Here is a 23135-nt window from a genome sequence, read left to right on the forward strand (position 1 = left end):
ACTCAAGAATCAGGGATTTTGGCTTCTTCACTGAAAAGTGCACACATTGGGGAAAGGGAGTGGGAGCAGTAACTCCACAACAGTTTGCTGATTGGGGTGGGGGGATGCTCTCATAGGAACCTTCAGATACTGTGCTGGAGAATTGGGGATTTTGGCTTCTTCAGGAAAATCTGCGCATATTGGGAAAAATGGGATGGGAGCAATAACTCCATGACCATTTGCTGGAATGGGGCAAAATGGGGGGGGGGATGCTCTCATAGGGAGCCTTCAGGTGCTGTACTGGAGAATAGAGGATTTTGGCTTCTTCATGCAAAAGGGGGTCAAGCCTGGACAGAGGCAGGAAACAAGCCTCTCTCATTGGTTGAGCAGCCCTTGCCAGGTGGTAACATTCCATTCTACTCCCTGCACCAAACCCGGAAGTATGGTTCTTTGAAGTGCTGTGTGATTCGTGAAAACCGGATTTTAAAGGCTTTTCTTGCTTTGTGTGCCCCTGATAGCCCAAAGCTGATTCCATGAAATCCAGATCATACTCCTCATTCTGTTGTTGTGAAGATCCCCCCTTGGAAACTGTAAAATGTGATACCTTTTTGATCAAGGTATTTTTGTGGAATGTGATTTTGTAATGATGGAAGGAGGGGAAATGTGCTTGTAAATGTCAACATTGGACAGCAGTTTGAAGAAAAACCCTGTGATTCAGTCAATTTGATCAGTCTTTGGTTAAGCCTTGCTGTCTCCAGTCAAGAGATTACATTAAGAGCAAGAGTGAGTTAGAAAAGGTACAGTAATCTACCTGTCCAAATAATTAACCTTTCTATTTGCCAGTAAGGACCCAATAAAAGAAGAAGAAAGCCACATGAATGGATGGACATATTATAAGGCATCACATGGAATAATGTAAAGAGCAAGAAAATATAAAAAAAGGGAGAAAGAGAGAAATGTTCACATAACTAAGTATAATTACTACTGACGTTTATGTAATATATACCAAAATATCAGGAGTGTGTATAAATATAGATTAATGCTTGCAACCCAGAAGCCTACCTATACTTTTAACAGTAGTGATGCTTCCACGGTGCACCATATGCCTTCCTTAATCCTGTCACTCACTCTGTTTCCTGTCAGTTGTGGAGCAACATTCAGATCCCACTTGCTTCAGAGTCCAGGAGACACAGATCAGTGCTGCAGTAGCGAGGAAGGAATAGAGCAGGAGATGCTACACAAGCAAACTGTCCTGCTGTGTTGGTACTGTCAAAAGTACCAATAGGCTGTCTGGGTGACAAGGAGGTGATCAAACAGCAAGCGCTTATGTTTAAATCTCTCCTACTGAAACTAGTGGGACCTAAAGATGCTTAACTTTGGCTGAACTGTTCCCAACTTTGTTTGCTTTGATTGACAGAAAATTGGCAGCATTGTCATTGAATGTAATGAAACAAAAGCCTTGCTTCTTCTCATCAATGTTCATTATACAGTTTCCCAAGTCATAATAGTGTTCTATACCTTCCTTTTGACAAGCTATTTTTAATCACCAAAATATAAGCAATCACACAAAGAGAGAAGCACCAACAAGCTACTGGTGAGCTTTTTAAGAGGTAGTCCTTTCCAAAACAAATAACAAAGGAAATAACCACTGATTCCAGTTACAGCAGAATTAGGTCTGAACCAAGTACCTCTAAGAATCCCACAGTGCCGCTTCTAGAATAAGCTTAATCTTCCTTAATGATCTAATAAATAAAGTCACCCAGCAGTGTTTTCTGCATCGCCATTCATCACAGTAGAAGTGGATGGATTGTGGAATTACTGAAACAATCAGGCAACAGTTTTTGTTTGAACAGGTTCAAGGGAACCTATTCAGTACTACTGGGAACACATCAAATGAGGAAGATAGGAGGCAGCTCACAGATCACTTGCAATGGTGTAATCTAAGATAAAGTAATAGCTTTTACCAGAACTACACATCACAGGAGATGCATATTATATGGGATGCATGAAAAGCACTCACACTGCACCTCTCCTCCTTGCCCCTGCCCCCACTAATATGTAGTGAAAGAAAATCTTCTGTCTTCAGTCTTTCCTAGTAATCAACATTCCCAAAACAGGGCCATCAAAATGCATTCCCAAACAGTGAAGCAAAGATTTATCAGAATGTTGTAACTATGTATGTAACGAATGTCATCTTTCCAGGTAACCTGCATGTATCTTAACTATCTGGGGGCACATTTCTTGCTCCCATTGCTAGGCAGAAATTTATGTATTTCTCCCTTTTACACTTCCCAAATAATCAGTGTGTCTTGAGATATGGGTGTACCAAATCCCAGCTTTCTGGGTGATCAGGAACTTACCCCATTCATTTTGTGTTATACTTCTTGCCCCCAGTTTTGCATGAGAGAGGTGCAACTATCTACTCCTTTCAAGCTTTTCTAGAAATGGGTGTGTCTTGGGCTTTGCTTATGCCAAATTTTAGCTTTTTAGATAGCCTGGAAGTAATTTTCTCATTTGGAAGTACATTTGGATGGCCCTGCTTTGGGAACTATGTATCCCAACGGTCCCATTCTCAAATTGTTCTAGTAACTGGGATGCCTGGCATGTCAACATCAGGCATTTCATTTGGGGTAATCTAAGAAAGTGGGTGGCAGAGGTGCAGGGCACCACTCGCTGGCACCACTCCCATTCAGAAGTGCCACCGCTCCCTGGGACACATCGTGGGGGTGAGGGGGAGGAGTGGCATTTGGAGCAGGTGCAGCACTTTGGATCAGGAGCCAAGTTGGCATTTGCAGGTCCACTTTGCATCTGCTGCCTGCCATCTCAGAGGGTGGCATGGTCAGGAATGAGCCATTCTGAGCCCTTGGGCCTTTGGCAGCTGCCCCACCATGCCAGCCTGCTGATGCTGGGCCTGCTGGTGGTGACATGCTGTGATTAGGGGCCACATTTCACCATATCCTATGTTCTGTCATGGTAATGGCACTGATATGTGCATGGCTATTTATTAATTTCCCCCTCCCAGTCAAGTTAATGGGAAGGAAATTTCCCGCACCAGGACCAGGGCTGGTGTAAAGTTGTGTCATGGATGGACGCATGTTTGGGACTGAAAGCTTATAGGATACAGGATGTATTTGCTCCTCCTCTGAGCCACCCATGTCTCACCCATGACTCCACCCCCTTTCAGTTGATATGCTGACATATCTTTGCTGATGAAAAGACTCCACTAGTGGATTGTTCTGTCAGTGTACCTGAGGTGTTCTGCTGAGTCATCAGTCATAGCGACAATGTATTTGGCATTCTGTTGGCATAGCAGGGATTTTGCGAAACCCCACAGGCCCTCATGCTGTGGGTCTTTTCAGTATAAAATTGCACTTAGTCTATTTTTAAAATTCATTTTCTGCTCACAGGAACACCTTTTGCAAGCCCAATAGATGGCATACCGTTGATTATACTTTTGAAAAGCCCTTAGCAGAAAATGCTCTAGAATAACATCAGTAACAATACTGCATTCCTGAGAACCATTTAAAGACATTCAACCAAGGTGATTCTTTTAATTTCAGGATTGGCTCTAAAAATACACATTTATTGGAAGGTAAAACACAGTTCCCTGTTCTATATATAGTTGCATGATTACACAAACCTGAGTTAGAGTCTCCTGTTCATGAAGCAAGAGAAGTTTTGTTCCAGACCCATCAGTCTTTTGCTCCAGCATCAGGGAAAAGTGTTCAATACACTTAATTGACAGTTTTTCTTGAAGTGTTAAGATGACATCCTTTAAAACCGAAGATTAAAAATACAGGAGAGGTAAAAATCCAGACTTCAGAGAGATCACTTTGCAACCATGTTAGTCTACTGCAAGGTAAAATGCTACATGTGAATTGTCAAGTTTTCATAGGATAGCCATACGTTCAATTCTTTGTCTCTCGACCCCTGCAACACTTTCTCTCTTGTTATCTCCTATTCTTGGAACTCTCTTTCAGAGAATGGCCCCCATTTAGCTTGTCACTGGCAGGCCAATCCTCTATAAGTCTATTAATTCTCATTGAGTTCAGCTTCCTCTCCAGTGGGCTATAATCCTATGCACACTTACTGGGGAGTAAGTCCCACTGAACTTAGTGGGACTTGCTTACGTCTGAGAATGCATGCATAGGATTGTGCTTCATGCCACATTGAAAACAATGGAATTAAGTTAGTTCCATCTAACATCTTCCATGGTTTCAATGGGTCATGTAGCCCAAATCCTATGCAAGTTCTGGCTCCTCGCAGCCTAACTGCTAATAGTATTGCAGATTCATGGAGTCCAGGAATTATAGCAGTAGGGCTTCCTTTTGCATTTAGTGGCAAAGAGAGTGCAGCTCTTCAGCTCTGCCCCACATACTTTGCACAGGATACCACTATAGTGAGGTATAAGCTTTTTTGAGATAAGATGCAGGAGTTGTGCATTAAACAATGATAGATCTTTGGTTTGCTAGTCCAGTGTGTTCACCAAATGCAGTGTGGATTGCACTACTTCCTTGTGCAATTTTGTGTAGTGGTAGATAATGTGGGAAATTGCTGTCTGGATACATCTGAACAGCCATTCTGTCTCTGCTGTCTTCTCACGTTATGAAATATATTTTGCAATTTCACCTTGTTATTTAGCCTGTGATATAGTTCACGGAACTGAAGGACGCAATGAACTAGTAATAAAGATGTACCATTGGCATAACCCTAACATACATATTGCTCATTCTATTTCAAGTTATTCAGTTAACAATCAATATCTTAAGTTTAGCTTTGTATTCTGCTGGCAAACCATGCTGACTTTGGGCAGCATAGCAGAACTTCTTTAGTGAGGTCCATGTAAATTTAATTAACCTGCAGTCATTAAAACGATTGCCCCCACTTTTGAATCACCGATACCACATTAGACTTTAGGAGCATAACAACGGTTCAAATCTTATCAGGTCCTCAATTCACACTCTACAAAATTGGCCATGAGGGAACTTTGCAGTACAGGTTGGGGTCCTGTAAAATGAGAGTTTTATTATGAACATTTTAAATGGTCTTTCCAATAATATTATTGTCACTCTATGGAGTGTTGTTATGGAGGCTTCAAGTGGTCTTGATTTTTTTTAACAGTCTTAAGAAGTAACACATATTAAAATCTCTAAGCAGTGAGCCTACCTTTATTGAAGTACTGCAATCAAAGCGAAAAGATTTGGTTTGCCCATTTTCCAGATACACCTTCAGGACATTTGGCATGAAAAGAAGTGAATTATCTTTCACCGTTTCCTGTTAAAGTGTAAGCATTGTGATTAGAGTTCCCATATCACAAGTCTTAAACATTAGCCTAAATCTCTGATTCATGGGAAAGAGCTACATGGGACAACGGAAGTCTACTGACATCTGAAATCAAGTATACTGGATCCCACAAAGCAAAATAATTCATTTTATTTTAATCCCAGTGCTGAGCTGTTTTCTAGTGGTCTTTCCATGGAGAGATGATGTTTGAAGTGTCCTTCAGCCTTTGATATTAAAATCCTAAAACTAATTTCTCATTCAGCTACAAAGATTTGTATCTGATTTGATGCAGTTTATTTTACTAGCTGCTCGGTTTCCTTCACCAACAGTATCTTCTATGCAATGTGACACTGTAAGAAACATTTTTGTAAGAATATAAACAATGTCTTTGCAAAATACAAATGACTGAGAAGGGCGGGGGGCAGAATCCGTGCATGCTGATCTTCTTTTGTGTGCACTCCTGGTTTGTCTCTGCCAATAGACAGAATGCTAAGCTGAATGGACCACTGGGATGGCTCAGGATGGCAATCATTATGGCCCACTTCTTTTAGAAAATTATAAATACAAACCAACAACTAAAAGTAAATGTTGCTGTGATTAGTTTATGGAATGGACAAAGAAGGAAGAAAATACATAATATAGAACTGGCTAATTTATTGTTTGCCTGGAATGAGCAAAGGCAGAATTTGGAAGCAGAAATCCGAAGAAATCCGATACAAACCAAGCAACACTGAGCTCTTTTAAAGCAAAGCATTTATAGCTCCTGTATTAGGAGATGATTCCTATGAAATATTCATACTGAGTTGCTGTTTACTTCACCAAGAACCAAAGATTTCATTGTGCCCTTGGTTTTGTGACAGATTTTTTAAAATTATTACAACATCTCAGGGAACAAAAACCATACTGCTGTACTTTCTGCGACACCTTCTTACTCAAGGGAGGCCACGTCGTGAGTGTGTGTGCATGCAGTGCTTTCCTGTCCCCCAGAGGCTGAACAGCCAATAGACATGGCTTAGGGCTGATCCAGCCATTCAGTCGATTACATGGTAGAGTCCTCTCACATCTCAGATTTGCTTCTTCAAAAATATTCTTGTCAAATTCAAGGTCCCTGTGAAAAACATGCATATCAGAGAGAACTCTTTTAAAAATCTGACACCATATGAAGAATTTACTTGGAGGTTCACTCTCTGACATGTAACGTTTTCACACAGGGTGTAATTTTAACACAGGAATACTTTCAAGCAAGCAGCCTTCCATAAAATCCATGATGGCACAGATGAGTAGGAGGGCTATACCATGTTATTGATTGTATGTCTGAACCAGTCCTTAGAATCCTGGATATCTCAGCTCTCTTTTTCTTTTTTTAAAGGTATTTTGGTGTTCCATGGTTTGGCTATTGTGTCAATAATGAATACATTGTTCACATATAACTAAGGGCGCAATCCTATGGGAATAGTCGGCCTCCTCGGAACTCAGAGGTGGACTAGCCAACGCAAGGCGGGCAGAGCATGGAGGGGATCCTCTCCTCCGCGCTCTGCCTGCCCTGCATTTGTGGTTAGATGGCCGATTTCGGCTGTCTAGTGAGGGTGCCTTGGAGTGGGAGTGGGGAGGCCAGCATCATAACGGCACTTCCGCTGTCCCCCCCCTCCCCCAGGAACGCCCCCCTTTTGGCTCTGCTCTTATGAGCGCAGAGTCAGGGATGAACCACACCTCCTACGAGGTGGTGGGGGAAGGGGCAGGGAGTCGGATTTCTGGGAACTGAGCTCGGAGCACTCAGTTCCCAGGAAACAAAAAATCCTATGGCCATCTGAATGCTGTCTAGCGGCCATAGGATTGTGCCCTAAGTAATGCAATCATATCATTTTATCCATCTAAAGCTTTACAGAGCAACTTTGAAAGAATTCAGTTTTTCTACTGGTAAATAAATATTAATAAAATCTTTAAAAAATCTTAAAAAATAAAATCTTTGCACTCACGGAAACCTGGCCATTAATAATAACCTCTTCTGAGAATCGCACTTTGACAGGATTGGACTTCAATCTGGCCTTTTTTGCAGCACTGATAAATGCTGACTTAGGAGACTAGGAAGAAGAAAGGGGAGGGGGAAACAGGTTACATGACTGACATTTAACTGTCAACCTCTTTTATAGTTCTTCTGATCAATAATCATTTGTTCGCATCTGCCACAAACCTTACTGCTCTGCAGTGTGTGCCATTAACTGAGTAAGGAAAATAAAAGCAAACCACAGTTCTCTTGTAGAGGTATAGCATGTAAAAACAGCTGGTCAGATACGGCAGGGTTGGACTGACATTTATTCAGGTATCAGACTGGAGCAAAGTCAAGTGCTCCAGATGTCCTTGTAGCACCCTTTAAATCAGGGATGTTGAACCTCTTTCAGCCTGAGGGCCACATTCAATTTTGGAGAAGCCCTCGGGGGCCACATTTCAATGGTGGGCATGGTCGAAGGCAAAAAAGGATGGGCCAAAGGCGAACAGGGTGAGGCCAAAATACCAAGGATATCAGCATATTGTAGCTTAAAGCTCTTACTGCCACTAACTAAGCCTTAGGAGAGGCATCTCAACAGTTTAGAATGAAACAAAAGCACACAAAAGCCAGGAAAACCACCAAACAACTGGCTATTAGGGAAAGGGGCATGGCCATCTGGGGCCAGATTGGGGCACCAGGCAGGCTGGATTTGGCCCACAGGCCTGAGGTTCTGTATCCCTGGGTTCAATTAATGTTGTCAAAGGTGTTTTTCCATGAATGACTCTTGATAGTGACCAATGAGTCAGGGAACTGTCAAGTAACATGCCAGAATGGAAACCCCTTGCAGTATATAGTGTTGCAATATAGACCCCCCCCATGCACGCCTGTTGCCATAGAAAATGCTTAAATAACAACTAACAGCTTTTAATTACACATTTACTTCTTATAGATTACCTGATCCATTTAAAATGTGCAAACTGGCAGTTTCCTGTCTGTCTGTCTATCTGTCCGTCTTTATTTATTACATTTATATCCTGCCTTTTCCGCTCCTTAAGGAACCCAAGGCGGCATATATAATCCTCCTCCTCTCCATGTTATCCTCACAACAACAACCCTGAGAGGTAGGTTGGGCTCAGCGTCTGTGACTGGCCCAAAGTCACCCAGTGAGCTTCCATGGCCGACTGGGGACTAGAACCTGGATCTCCTGAGTCCCGCTCCAACACTCTAGCCACTACACCACACTGGCTCTTTCCTTTCTTTTCCCTTACTATATTCAGTCTCTACAATTAGGACATTTACAAGTCTCTATGGTCCTAGCCTTTAGTTCCTATTTGGGGAAACAGGAAACAACATTCCTGCCATCTCGTTCTTGCAGATTCAAACAGTCCCTTGTAACAAAATATACAAAAGCTCAAGTTTTCAGCATGTAAACAAAATACCTTAGAGAATATGGAGTATTTGCCATATAGCCATCTCCTCGCTCAGTAAGTAATTACTTTGGTTGGTGGAACTTTGGGCAACATATAAACATGGCCTAGATATCTATTAGGCACTGTAGCCATAAAAAAATGTGTAAAATAATTTGTAGTAACTGGGCACAGAAAAATAAAGGCTTTGCACATGGAAATGGAAATACATAGGCAACAAATTTACTTTGTTTCAGGGAATACTTTTAAATACTGGTCCGACAACACTTGTTTCTACAGTCTGCCCCATCTCCAATTTTGTTGCAGCCTTGCATTTGGAATAAAGTGAAGCATCCAATCTCTTTCTGATGAACAATTTGACATGAGGTAGGAAAATCAATGTGTTACACAAGAACCAACAGAAACATGGTCTCCCCCTGGACCAGAGTTAGTGGTGACTGAAGAAGGCTAGGGCCCTTTAACTGAAGCATCTTTGCTCACTGGAGGTTGAGCTAGCCACCCAGATGGAGCTGCAGCTTTATTTAAGGCTCAGTCTGGATTTACTTGTTGCTGAAACAACATTTAAGCCTGCATGCATGACTCTTCAGTTTCATGCAGACCACTCCAGGGTGCTACCTGCTTTGCTTGGATGTTGCCTTACTTGAACCTGACCTCTGCTTTACTTGACTTTGCCTTACCAGAACCTGAAATTGGACTTGCTTGACTTTGCTTCCCTTCCCTTCCCTTCCCTTCCTGAACTCATGCCTAGAAACACCCTCCTCCTCAGGCAAGAACTGCATCCGACTGAAATCACTGTCAGGGACAGAACACAGGCCTGGTTCCTCAGTCTGAGCAACTCAATACTGGCTCCTATGTCATGCCTTCCCTCCCTTAGACTGTACCTTTTGGAACCCAACCAACTGCCTGACAGTGACAATTACCTATCTCTGATCTCTGTTTGCTCTAGAACTTGACTTTTGCCTGACCTGCCTATGCAGCCATTTCTTGACTTTTGCCTGACCTGGCTATGCAGCCTTCTGATTTTCACTTGCTGATCTAGAGGGCCCCCGACTTCAGTTTAACCTACATACTTGCTTTTGGCCTTTCCAATGAACCAACGTGATCCTATGGAGTCTAAGAAAACCCTCTTGTGAAGATATTGTATAGACTGGTGTGTACCTCCCCTAGGTTTTTCCTCCTAGGTTATAATTCTTTTACTCTAGTCTTATCCCATTGAAGAATGTTGTCATTAGAGTCTTGGCTTCTCCTGATGATGACTAGTTAGTGATCACATTAGAGATTATTCAGGTTCATTGTACTCACTGGAGTCATCCCATCTGGGAAGTCATGCTAAAGATGAAATTAGCTACTCAAACTTTTCCATTGATTTAGGGTGAAATGTTTGAATGCTGTCACAGAAACTGGGCTCCAGCATAATCTGAATGTTGATGCTTGGGCTTTTTAGAGTTTGTTTTTTGTTTTAAAGGAGATGTGTTCTGTCTCACTAAAACAACATTTAAAAATATTGTTACATTTCACAAGTCTAAACAAAATAAGGCCAGCCATAAAAGCGTTTTGGAAAAGATTTCCATTTTAATGCCTTCATGTTTGTAGTGTGAGTATGAAACTGATCAATTGTTCATGGACTAACCAGCTCATTTGTAACAAAAGCATTTTCTTAACCGAACAGAACACATTATTCTCAGTTAATGGTCATAAGCAGGAGGTATTTATACTTTTGCAATGCATTTGTCACAGAATGTAGAATATTTATATAGTCTAAGATATACCGAAATCAGATTGACTACATCCTTTGTAGCCAAAGGTGGCGGACATCTATGCAGTCGGTAAAAACAAGACCTGGAGCTGATTGTAGTTCAGATCATGAACTTCTTATTGCACAATTTAGAATCAGACTAAAGAGAATAGAGAAGACCCACAGAGCAGTTAGATATGAGCTCACTAATATTCCTAATGAATATGCAGTGGAGGTGAAGAATAGATTTAAGGGACTAAATTTAGTAGATAGGGTCCCCGAAGAACTATGGACAGAAGTTCGCAACATTGTTCAGGAGGCAGCAACAAAAAACATCCCAAAGAAAAAGAAAACCCAAGAAGGCAAGATGGCTGTCTGCTGAGACACTGGAAGTAGCCCAAGAAAGAAGGAAAGCAAAAGGCAACCGTGATAGGGGGAGATATGCCCAATTAAATGCAAAATTCCAGAGGTTAGCCAGAAGAGATAAGGAATTATTTTTAAACAAGCAATGTATGGAAGAGGAAGAAGATAATAGAATAGGAAGGACAAGAGACCTCTTCCAGAAAATTAGAAACATCAGAGGTAAATTCCAGGCAAAAATGGGTATGATCAAAAACAAAGATGGCAAGGACCTAACAGAAGCAGAAGAGATCAAGAAAAGGTGGCAAGAATATACGGAAGATCTGTATAGGAAGGATAATAATATCGGGGATAGATTTGACAGTGTGGTCAGTGAGCTAGAGCCAGACATCCTGAAGAGTGAGGTTGAATGGGCCTTAAGAAGCATTGCTAATAACAAGGCAGCAGGAGACGACAGTATCCCAGCTGAACTGTTTAAAATCTTGCAAGATGATGCTGTCAAGGTGATGCATGCCATATGCCAGCAAATTTGGAAAACACAAAAATGGCCACCAGATTGGAAAAAATCAACTTGTATCCACTACCAAAAAAGGGAAGCACCAAAGAATGTTCAAACTATCTCTTATTTATTTCACTTATTTCACATGCCAGTAAGGTAATGCTCAAGATCTTGCAAGGTAGACTCCAGCAATTCATGGAACGAGAATTGCCAGGTGTACAAGCTGGGTTTAGAAAATGCAGAGGAACTAGAGACCAAATTGCCAATATCTGCTGGATAATGGAGAAAGCCAGGGAGTTTCAGAAAAACATCTATTTCTGTTTTATTGACTATTCTAAAGCCTTTGACTGTGTGGATCGTAACAAACTGTGGCAAGTTCTTGGTGGTATGGGGATACCAAGTCATCTTGTCGGCCTCCTGAGGAATCTGTATAACGACCAAGTAGCAACGGTAAGAACAGACCATGGAACAAAGGACTGGTTTAAGATTGGGAAAGGAGTACGGCAGGGTTGTATACGCTCACCCTACCTACTCAACCTGTACTCAGAACACATCATGCAACATGCTGGGCTTGATGAAACCAAGGCTGGAGTTCAAATCGCTGGAAGAAACATTAACAATCTCAGATATGCGGATGATACCACTTTGATGGCTGAAAGCGAGGAGGAGCTGAGGAACCTTCTGACGAAGGTGCAAGAAGAAAGTGCAAAAGCTGGGTTGCAGTTCAACCTCAAAAAACCAAGATGATGGCAACCAGCTTGATTGATAACTGGCAAATAGAGGGAGAAAACGTGGAGGCAGTGACAGACTTTGTCTTTCTAGGTGCAAAGATTACTGCAGACGCTGACTGCAGCCAGGAAATCAGAAGATGTTTACCTCTTGGGAGGAGAGCAATGACAAATCTTGATAAAATAGTGAAGAGCAGAGACATCACACTGACAACAAAGGTCTGCATAGTTAAAGCAATGGTCTTCCCCATAGTAACCTATGGCTGCGAGAGCTGGACCATAAGGAAGGCTGAGCGAAGGAAGATAGATGCTTTTGAACTGTGGTGCTGGAGGAAAATTCTGAGAGTGCCTTGGACTGCAAGAAGATCAAACCAGTCCATCCTCCAGGAAATCAAGCCAGACTGCTCACTTGAGGGAAGGATATTAAAGGCAAAACTGAAGTACTTTGGCCATATCATGAGAAGACAGGATACCCTGGAGAAGATGCTGATGCTAGGGGAAGTGGAAGGCAAAAGGAAGAGGGGCCGACCAAGGGCATGGTGGATGGATGATATCCTGGAGGTGACGGATTTGGCCTTGGGGGAGCTGGGGGTGGTAACGGCCGACAGGAAGCTCTGGCGTGGGCTGATCCATGAAGTCAAGAAGAGTCAGAAGCGACTGACCGAATAAACAACAACAATTAGCATTATTCTTTCTCCTTCTTTCTGCTTATAATAGTAGAAAGTATTAATAGCCTACCCTAACCAATGCCAGCAAGTGCACTTCTGTGTTGACCAGTAATATCTTCTATGATCCCAAGTTTGGAGGCAAATTGCTGATGATTGCATGACCATGAAAAGTCAAGCGAAACCACAAAAAGAGTGAAAAGCCACTATTCTAAACCATCCCCTGGTAGAACACACACTGCATTTGTCTGCCTTATAAATCATATAGTACCCAAAAACATTTTAACCTACTATGAATTTGCATAACTGATCGATACACAACTCAATTACAGTTAGGGGTGGACAAAACTGTCAGTTTGGCTTTCTCCCACATTTGATTTTTTTAAAATACCAAGTTTGTTCCATGCTATTTATGAAGAGATTTGCAAATTTTGTTAAGTTCTTATTAAAAATGCAATCAGTCAAAATGCTCATGCCCCTGCACTGGTTAAATTCAACAGGTACAGCTACTCCCAGCTACTCCCAGCATAGATATGACCATGTTGGACCTGCATGCCATGTAGCAGCTATGGATGAGAAGCTTGTCAGAAAAAAGAGGTGGCAACTCTAATTCAGAACTGCAAGCATGGTTGAATACAGAGGGATCCAAACTCAGACTTTTAAAGCTAAGCATTCAAAGCCCTCTGCCTGGATGGACAAATCTGTTTTGCTTTCTCCCACATTTTTTTTTTTAAAATCTCAAGTTCTTTCCCATCCATTTAGGAAGAAATGTGTGAGTTTTGGTGAATTCTTATAACAAACCAGACCAAATTCTCAGCCATCCCTAGTTACGGTAGCCTTATAAGAAATATGGGCAGCTGCCTTATACTGGGGCTGTTTGCATGACACAAGAACCTACCATGGATTATTTAACCCACGGTGAGGCTATGCTGTGTGCAGCAGCCATTTTGAATATGCAGTCCCCACTCGAAAGTTGTCATGTTGTGCAAACCTGGCTAGTGTGGGTTATATGAGGGTTCAGCAACCCTCGTATAACCCATGGTCTGTTTTAGGGTTATGTGAAGGTTGTTAAACTCTCGCATAACCCACGCTCCCCAAGTTTGCATGACACGACAACCCTTGAGCACGGATTGGATATGCAAGTTGGCACCTGTGAGCGCCACGGTTTGTCATGGGCTAAATAGTCACTGAGTCAGCCCATTGGTCCATCTAGCTCAGTATTGCCTACACTGACTGGCAGCAGCTATAGAGGGATTCAGACCGAAGTCTTTCCCAACCTTATCTGAAGCTACCAAGGAATGAACCTGGGACTTTTTGCATGCAAAGCATGTGCTCTACCACTGAGCTACAGCCCTTTCCCCAGGCAGATAAGGCAGATGTGGGTAAAGTCCATCATTCAATACTATCAAATGAAATTCCATTAGAATAGGTAGCTGGGTCCTTAATGTGCCAAAGATCCTGATAGCACATAAATGGATCACCTATCAACAACATCCTAGCCTATGTTGACTGACTGCCCTATATAACCCCACATCTCATCACATCATGTTGGTACAGTCTTTGTGGCTAACACTGTCCCTTTATTTACCACTACAGTTATTGGTAGAATCCTGAACTTATAAGTATACAAACATGATTACACGTTAGAAATGCAATTGGTGTTTAATTTAATAATGAAATGAATTGTATTGCATGTTTTAGATGGCACAGAAAAATTTTCGATGGAAGAAGGCATTGTGGAATTTCTTACTCTTAACATTCACTGAGACTGAGACACTGAAATCAGCAATAATAAAAGATGGGCATGGAAATAAAACACCTCCTTCAATAATCACATTAAATATGTTATTAAATGAACTTCATTGTTACATTAAAAAACACATTAACTATAGTAAAGTAGCTTATAGCTATTAATTACTAATTAATAGCCATAAGCTACAATTCAGCTAGTTAACAGGAACAAATATCAGTACACTGGAAAATAACAAAATTAAAACAATAAGAATTGAGAAATCGCATGTTTGTAACCTCTAGGTTGATACATATTTGTTTTTAAAGCTTGCTTAGATTTCTGTAACAAATTTTTATCCAGTGGCTAGGAATGTGTTTGCACAGCTGAGGCTAGTGTGCCAACTGCACCTGTTCCTAGAGTTGTCTGATCTGGCCATGGACAAGCATTTGGACTTCTGTGATAATGCTCAATGTGGGGCTGCTTCTGAAAAGTGTTTGGAAACTTCAGCTGGTCCAGAATGCTGCAGCCAGACCGTTGACCACGGCTGGTTACAGGGAGCATGTGACTCCCTTGTTACAACTGCTTCAGGGATGACTATGTTTCCGGGAAGAATTCAAAGTGCTAGTTATGACCGATAAAAGCGCTATATGACTTGAGAGCAAGTTATTTGAAAGACTGCATTCTCCCATATCATCATCATCCCTCCCCGCTTTCTTCCTCTTCGTAATACTATCCATCAGAGTAACTTTTTTCTAGACCAATAATTAGCTTTAGTTTCTTGCCACCAGTAGGGCTCCAAGGTTGTCACAACTGCCAGTATTTATTTTAATGAAAGCATCTTGGAGGCAGTTAACCATCTCCTAGTAAACAAGGATATATGGCCAGTACACAGGCTTTACTGCAGTAGGCCTCAGAATCACATGGAAACAAAGGATGTGTTGAGTCCACACATTCAGATGGACCTGTACTGTAATGTTAAAATCACAAAGCACAGGTCTAGTATAATCTACACTATTTGATGTGGAAATATGTGCAGTATAATATTTAATAATACATATTTAATAGTGATATAGTGATTTCTCTTAGCGCTCGAAGCATTTCACATAATTTAGTTATGTAGCAGTAGTAATCCCTACAACAAAAGTGTAAGGTGGGCCAGTGATATTATAGCCATATTACATATTGGAGTTGGTAGAAATGAGATATCCAGTGAGGTCATGGCCACGATGAGATTTGAACTGGAAACTTTCTAGTTCACACTGGATCTTACAATGTTTAATAAAATATGGCCCCAACATAATGTATTTGGCTGAATGTCTGTATGTGATCAATTACCTTGTTAAAGCTCATACCATAATGTAAAATCTGGTCTCTAATGTTTGTTTGTTTGTTTATAATTGCACTTCTATCCTGCCTTTTTTCCTCTTGCAAGAAGCCCAAGGCAACTTACAAGGGCCTCCTCCTCTTCTCCTTGTTGTCCTCACAACAACCATGTGTGAGGTAGGTCAGGCTGAGAGTCAGTGACTGGCCCAAAGTCACCAGCTTCTTGGCTGAGTGGGGATTAGAACCTGGATCTCTGGAGTCCCAGTCCAACACTGTAACCACTACACTACACTGGCTCTCCTAATGTTGCACTGCATTCTTTGCCTTTTGCCACAAAAGCTGATGCCGGAATAAACTTGTTATCTTTAAGGCAGCACAAAACTCTTTATTGTTTTTTCTGCAACAGATTAGCATGTTTCCTGGAATTTTCCTTTTTTGCTGCTACAGTCAGTGTCATGTCACACAGCTGTGCATCTGCACACACTGCAAACGCCACCATAAAAAGGAACAGACAGAAAATAAAAGAACAACATAAGAGGTAAGGCAAAGTTGCAGGTAGAACCAGCAGGGAAGCAGAAAGCAGTAACCGGGAAGAAACAGATCAAGCCACCCCTTTGGTCCCCTTCTGACTCTTTGACCTGCCATCCTGAGCAAACACCCCTTTCCTACTGTGATGTTTGCTGGTAGATCTTCGACTTCATTTCATAACAGTAAGCTAGAACAAATGGAGACTGCAGTGCTCATATGGAGGAGAATGCTTCTTTTCATAGCAAAGGTCTTTGTATATCTTGGGGCTTTGGAGTCAGATCAAGACTGTATTCCTGAAGGTTGCTTAGGGGTGCATCAAAACATGTTCCATCAATAATAACAAAGCACCCAATAATCCTACAACAACTGAATAGGAATCATAAAGGATATCATTTGGTCCAGATTTTTAAGTGAACAGACCTGATTTACACTTCCCAAACTAATACATAGATCAGATCTGTTAGTTTTTACACCTCCCCACTAAAAAAAACCCCATATTGAAATGCATATAAAATGTGTGGTTTAGGTTCAGATGCATATAAATGTGTATTTTAGGATAAAACGTATACAAAAATATGTATTTTAGGGTAAAATACTTAGAATTGCAACTTTTCATGCAGTTTTTCTTTGTTTAAAAAAACTGCACATTGATATGGAAATGTGACAGAATGGACTTATGAATCAACACATGCAAAACTGCTGTGGACCAGAAATAGCCTGGTTCATCCATCCCTACCACTGAACAAATCACATGATAAGAGTGGTTTGTATAATCGTGTATCATTTATTGTCTGCAGTTTATATCTTTATAAAAGTGTTGAGTTTTAGAATAAAAGGCTTCCTGTGAATGATTAAAGGGGCTCCATTGCCAGCAACTTAAAAGGGAGCAAAGACTTATGTGTATGCTGCTCCCTCACAGCAAGAGATCTTGTGAGAATTTAATAGCTATTCAGAATGACAACTTATGAGGTCAGCAACTGAAACTCATTCCCAGAGCCTGAATGCATATAGATAAATAATCTAATTGGAAATAAGCTTAAACCTAATAAAGGACCCATTGCAATGATAACCCATTTACAAAACAGAGTGTTTTTAACAGATAATCAAATAAACTTCCAGATAAGTAAAACTTCAAACTGCTTCAAGTGATTAAGCTCTTAAATCCTTTTCTTATCAGTACAGATGACATTCAAATTAACCTGGGAAAGATTTAGTAGATTGACAGGAAGCATAAAAGAAGAATGTTTGGCTTCAGTTGTAATTAAACTGAAAATGAATGAGCTTAAACAAAACTAATCTGGAAGACGCTGAGTGAATAACGTTCGGCAGAAAATGAGAGTACTGTAATTCTATAATAGTGTTAGTTTCACCTAATTGTTTTAGCAATGGGTTAATAGCAAGCATACATATACTATTAGGTTTATTCAAAGCAGAGTACACCTTTTTTCTAACAGGGGAAAAAAACGGTTCCTTTCATATTACTGGATATACAACACTTCCTCAGGAGATTATGTGACAAAACAAATTGGGGGAATTATACATTAGTTAAAATTGATTCTGCTTTGAAGGAAAAAAAATGACCCCATGGTTATCTTTGGCTCTAACACATACAGCATTAGAGTCAGGAGAGATCAAAAAGCCATCTGGTGCAACCCACTGGCTATGTCTCAATTGACAGCTATTTGCCACTTTGAGTGGCCTCTTTTTATTATTGCAGGCTGCCAGCAAGGCCTGCCAATCCACTCTTTTGATTACTTGATATGTGGTACTGAGGGATCAGAGTGTGAAAATGATTTGATTTTTCCTCTTCCTGGCACAACTTAATTTGGATTTCTCATCCCGCCTGGCTACCAATGGCCAAGATACTGAAAGAATGGGAGGACCCATTATTGCTTGGAAGAAGAGTTGCTGTTGACTTGTTTCAGCCAACTTGCTTCAGCAAATTCAGTACAAAAAATAGGAAGATTTTAAACATGCATGCACCAAATATCTGGGGTTTGGTAATGTATCAGGTCTTCCAGTACAGTTGAATAGCATGGATACTAAAATGCCTAGAGGCTACATCTGAAAGCCCGAGTAGCTAGTTTGGTTTGTTTATTCTTGCAGTAGACTTGATATACTTCTAGTTTCTAAACCAAGGCTAATATCCAATGTTAGTCCTATGTAGAGTAGATCCACTGAACCTAACTTAAGTCTCATTAATTTTAATGGGTCTACTCTATGTAGGACTAACACTGGATACTACCCCAAGTAACAGTTTATTTTGAATACACAGCCAGTTACTTCTTCAGCATTCTAGTTCTCAGGAGCATAAATGTGTATGAAAAAGAGATTGCTACCCAATCAGAGGTAGTACGGCCGTAGGCCAAGAATAATGTTTATAACAGTCACCCCTCTGATGGCATATAGCATCATAAGCAGGTCTCCAAGCTGCATACAACTTAACTGCAGGCTATATATTATTAAATCCAGTAATGGAACAAGCAGCAGTTTCCCTAATAATAAAATGTAGAATGAGCTTCATGAAATGATGGTATCGAACATACTGTGAGATTACATCTGATGCCATCTTATATTAACTTACACACCTCCAGTGGGCCTCCCTGCTTTCCATCTTAGGTATTCAATCAATTGTTTGTGTTAAATAGAAACAAAAGGAACAAGATACATCAAAAGATGCAGACTACAAGCCCCCAGTAGATCTATGCTTACACAATAATTTGATGCATACATGATTTACTTCCTGCAGCTGGCCTTAGCTACCTGGAAAAGGTACAGGATAAAGAGTGGGGAATATGTCATTGCCATTTAAATGGGGGGCTGGCCAAGCATGACGGACACGGCCCACTTAGGAGAATTCTGTATAATCTCTTCTGGGATCGATGTGCCAGATTTCTTTTCATCATTTGCTTTTGCACTGAAAGCTAAAATGTTGTCACAGAGTATAGATAAAATTCTATGTACATAAGTATGCATATAAATAAAATGCTAATAGAATTAATTGGGTAAATAAAGCTAAAGGGAAAGGGAGAAAACCCAGTGTCTTGTTCCATAATAAGTAGCAACACAGCATCTTAACATGTACCTGTATTTCAGTCTGGCAACCAGTTGCTTGGGCAGAATATCATTGTTCACATTCAATGTTTGTTGCTTGATCAGGTCACTCAAAGCCTCCCCTCATCTTAGAGAACTGAGTTGTTCAGCAAATGGACTTGATATGTATCCAGAAACTTATGGACAAGTCCTTCCGCCTCTCTCAGACAGGCCTGCATTTTGCACTCTTTTGTGTGAATGGAGCTATCTTTTAACTGTCTGCCACACCTCTGTGGACCTCTTGCCTGTACATAAAAGTAGGCAAATACTACTCTTGTATGATGCTCTTGAAAAACATCTGAATTGCCATATCACTTTTGCTCCGTAACTTATCTAAACTAGATAGGACCTTAATTTGGTAGAGACTAGCTCAGAGGCAATACCAGCAACTCCCTCACTACAAAAATCTAAAAATTAAAAACGCATTGAAAAGGGATATAATGGAGGTATTGGTATACAAGATATAATGATGGGAACATACAAACAAACAAACAAACAAAAAGACAAAGCAAACATTGCTTCGTAAGTTAGTGAAATGCCGTGGAACAGAACTCAATATCCTTGTTCTGTCTCCAAGAAATACTCTTCATACACGATGAAAAATATCCATATTTATTTAAATTACCCATATATCGTTCCACTTCTGTCAAGAGTAGTATATAATCATCACATTTATCTTCAGAGACACAGCTCGTACTTGTGCTATTGGTTATGCAGATAATAGAGAAGACACAGGGAGAAAATAGGCAGACAAAGGCAGTAAACGTTGCTAGGAAACCAATTCTAAAAAACATAACTACTTACAGGGTAAGGCTGAATAACAGTAAGGAGGATCGATTCTTTGCAGCTCCTGCAAAGAAAGGACATGAGAGTGACGATTCACATGAAATAAATAAATAAATTTTCTTGCTCCAGAGATAACAAGGTTTTCTTTTAAATGAAGAGAATCAGGATCTTTTAACAGCACATTTATTACAACACAAGAGTGTTCAGAGCAGAGCTCAAGCAAAAAAAAGAGTGGCACTTTTTTGGCCATAGTGAAAAGTGCACATTTTTCAGGGACTGCTCTGAAGTCTGCCCACTGAGAATGAGGGCAATGCGGATCCAGGAAGCACTGCCTTCACTCCGAGTTGGCTTTCTTGGTTCTCAGTGAATATTATCAAGGCCCAAATCTGATCAGGAAAATAGTGCTGTGACATCATCCCATGCAGTATGGCAGTAGTGATTATGTGATCCCACATTGGCTGGGGACCACCTATGTAATAAACCCAGGCAGAATATACATGAGAAAAAATATAGCGGCAAAGCAGCAACAGCAGAGAGAAAAAACATAGCCACAAACAACAACAACTAAAAGGTAAACATTTCTGTATTTTAGAGGTGATTTCAGGTATCATTTCAGATACCCTTTGCACATCTTTCAAACTGAAATGCATGAAAATCTTGTGTAGGCTTGGCTGGGAAAGACATTAATATCAAAGCCAAAAATAACATCAAAATTAATGCATCAGAACTAAATGACTTGAATCTTACTATGCAGAGCTTTCTACAGAGAACCAATAGCTCCAAAGTGATGTTATCCTGTGTTTCTGAAGTCAACACTTAAGTCTTCAGACCTATGTGTACATTCCTTGGAGGAAGCCCAATTGAACACAGTGAAACTTACCTGTGGGTAAACATGTGTAGGATTGCATGTTAAAGTGTGGAAGACATACATGTGTGGTCCAGTCAAGATTCTCAGATATATGTACCCAGATGTTTAAAGATGCATGTAGGTCTTCCATACTTTGTATATTTGCTACGGGAAACGTACACAGAGCATGTTTGCCACATCAGATGTGGAGCTGCCCTAAGAAAATCTGTTTACATGCCCAATTTAACTTTCCAGTTTTGGGTCACACAAGGATAGACTCAGCCCTTCATATCCTTTAGAATTCTCCTTAGAATAAGAAGAATATTTTTGGAATAGCACAGTCATTAATATCTACTTATAATTACTGTAAAGGTATTAATTGATAGCTTTCTGAAACATTGAAACAGTAAATTGGTAACATACAAACAGCACAATAGGACACAGAGGGGCTGTTCTCACGATAGGGCATGGGTTATGCAAGGGCTGCTTAGCTGCGCTGAGTGCCATTCTTGGTAGAAAGGTGGGGAACAAATCAAATAAATAAAGTACCTCTGACAAGCCAGGTTTCAATAACATGACAACCATGGTTGGGGGCTGAATATTTGGGATAGTGCCTGTGGGCATGGCTTAAATAAGCCATGATGAGCTGTGGCTGGTCTTGTGAACCCAGTCATTGATTGCAAAAAACCTCACAAACTGTGCTGGAGCAATCAAGGCTTTTGCCAAGGAACTGTTCAAAAGTGTTTTATATTATCAAGTGTCTCAAAAACACACAGATAAATGCATGTTTGTTTGCCATGTAACCCCCCTCAAAGCCAATATTTGTTTTATTACACTGATGGGCTGTTTTTTCTTTTCATCAGTTGAGGAAAGGTTAGTCGCCACTTGATTGTGATGAACTTGATTTTCTGTTGGCTCCCCTATTTCCAGTGCAATTCATTGTTGGTTTCTGAGATTTATTGCCTGGTTGAGTGAAGTGCAACTAATTTGAACGCCAGTGCTGCTGAGTTGGAAAAACAAAATAAATCACCATCACAACATTAGCATGAATGATCACAAAGCCCCCAAGAATTTATTCATGAATAATCCAGCTGAAGCAACCAGGGATATCTGGTAAGTAGTTCCACGTTTGCCACTTATGTTAGTGGTCTTAAAACTCTATTGATATCTGCATTCCATTCAGCCTGTTACAACTTTGGGAAAATCGATGGTATGTCAGGAAAATATTCCAGTGGCAGCTGTTCCTTAAGGAACATCTCTCTCTCTCTCTCTCTCTCTTTGTTCCTATCCCACAGACTCTGTGCAGGAAGACTCTTGTCTCTCCCACTCCTTTTCAGCTCTAGTGGAAGGGGAAAAGGAGGGACACACGTGCTCCTCCATGGGTGTAGAAAGAATCAACAACATCCAGAGGAAGCATGATTGCAAACAGTGCAATCATGCACTGGGAGATTTGCAGTGTGACACAGTCAGGATGAAACATATGGACTTCAAGGTTATGGTGATGGTACAGTGGAGATCATATGCATGAAAGGATGACATAATTTTGTTGCTATGTAGCTTTATGTGGTTCTTTGCATAAATGGAGAATAACCCCACTTCTTTAGTGCTGTGGAGCATCTTATTTCCTTGTGGGTTGTAGGACACCTTTTCTGTAGAGGCCCACAGAATTTGATCTGACAGCACTCTGTCAAACCGTATGCTGGCTGGGGCAAGCAAAAGTGCTCAAAATATAGCAATTGTGACAGGTTTCCATCAGCTGCTCATGGATAGTCAACTGGTCTCAAAAACAGACTGTTGCAGGGCTGAGTGGCACAGACTCAGATATCTGCTCAAGAGGCACCACCACAGTTTATACTTAGGCAACCAATCTTATAGTTGGCATTTTTCAAACTCACAACGAACCATGACATGATTAGTTGCAACAGCTGCATTCTCCTCTTTTAAAAACTATTACAGGTCCTTGACTGACTGCTGAGAAATATATTTCATCCCCCAATCAGTCAAGATGGTGAGCCTTTTAACAAGCATTATTAACAAATGATAATAACTACAAGTGTTATTTATTTCACCACCAGAACCCAAGAAGCCAAATCTCCCTTTGTTTATATTTTCATGACCTCCCTAGATATAGACATGTATTCATACACTTGATATATTCAAAGG

General features: G+C 40.7%; 1 protein-coding gene across 1 annotated transcript in view; it reads right to left on the reverse strand.

Annotated features, from left to right (window-relative positions):
• The window catches only part of FRMPD4 (FERM and PDZ domain containing 4), a 326800-nt gene that overhangs the window by 23800 nt on the left and 279865 nt on the right, over window positions 1–23135 (reverse strand). The window contains exons 5-8 of the mRNA XM_084841758.1: window positions 20144–20189; window positions 7239–7343; window positions 5146–5253; window positions 3620–3751 (exon numbers count right to left, since the gene is read on the reverse strand). Coding sequence (XP_084697884.1) covers window positions 3620–3751; window positions 5146–5253; window positions 7239–7343; window positions 20144–20189 — 391 coding nt within the window. The remainder of the gene's footprint in view (window positions 1–3619; window positions 3752–5145; window positions 5254–7238; window positions 7344–20143; window positions 20190–23135) is intronic.

This window comes from Heloderma suspectum, chromosome 3, assembly GCF_057233095.1.
Source record: "Heloderma suspectum isolate Gila_16-S chromosome 3, 16-S_ref, whole genome shotgun sequence".
In the NCBI taxonomy this organism is placed as follows: domain Eukaryota; kingdom Metazoa; phylum Chordata; class Lepidosauria; order Squamata; family Helodermatidae; genus Heloderma; species Heloderma suspectum.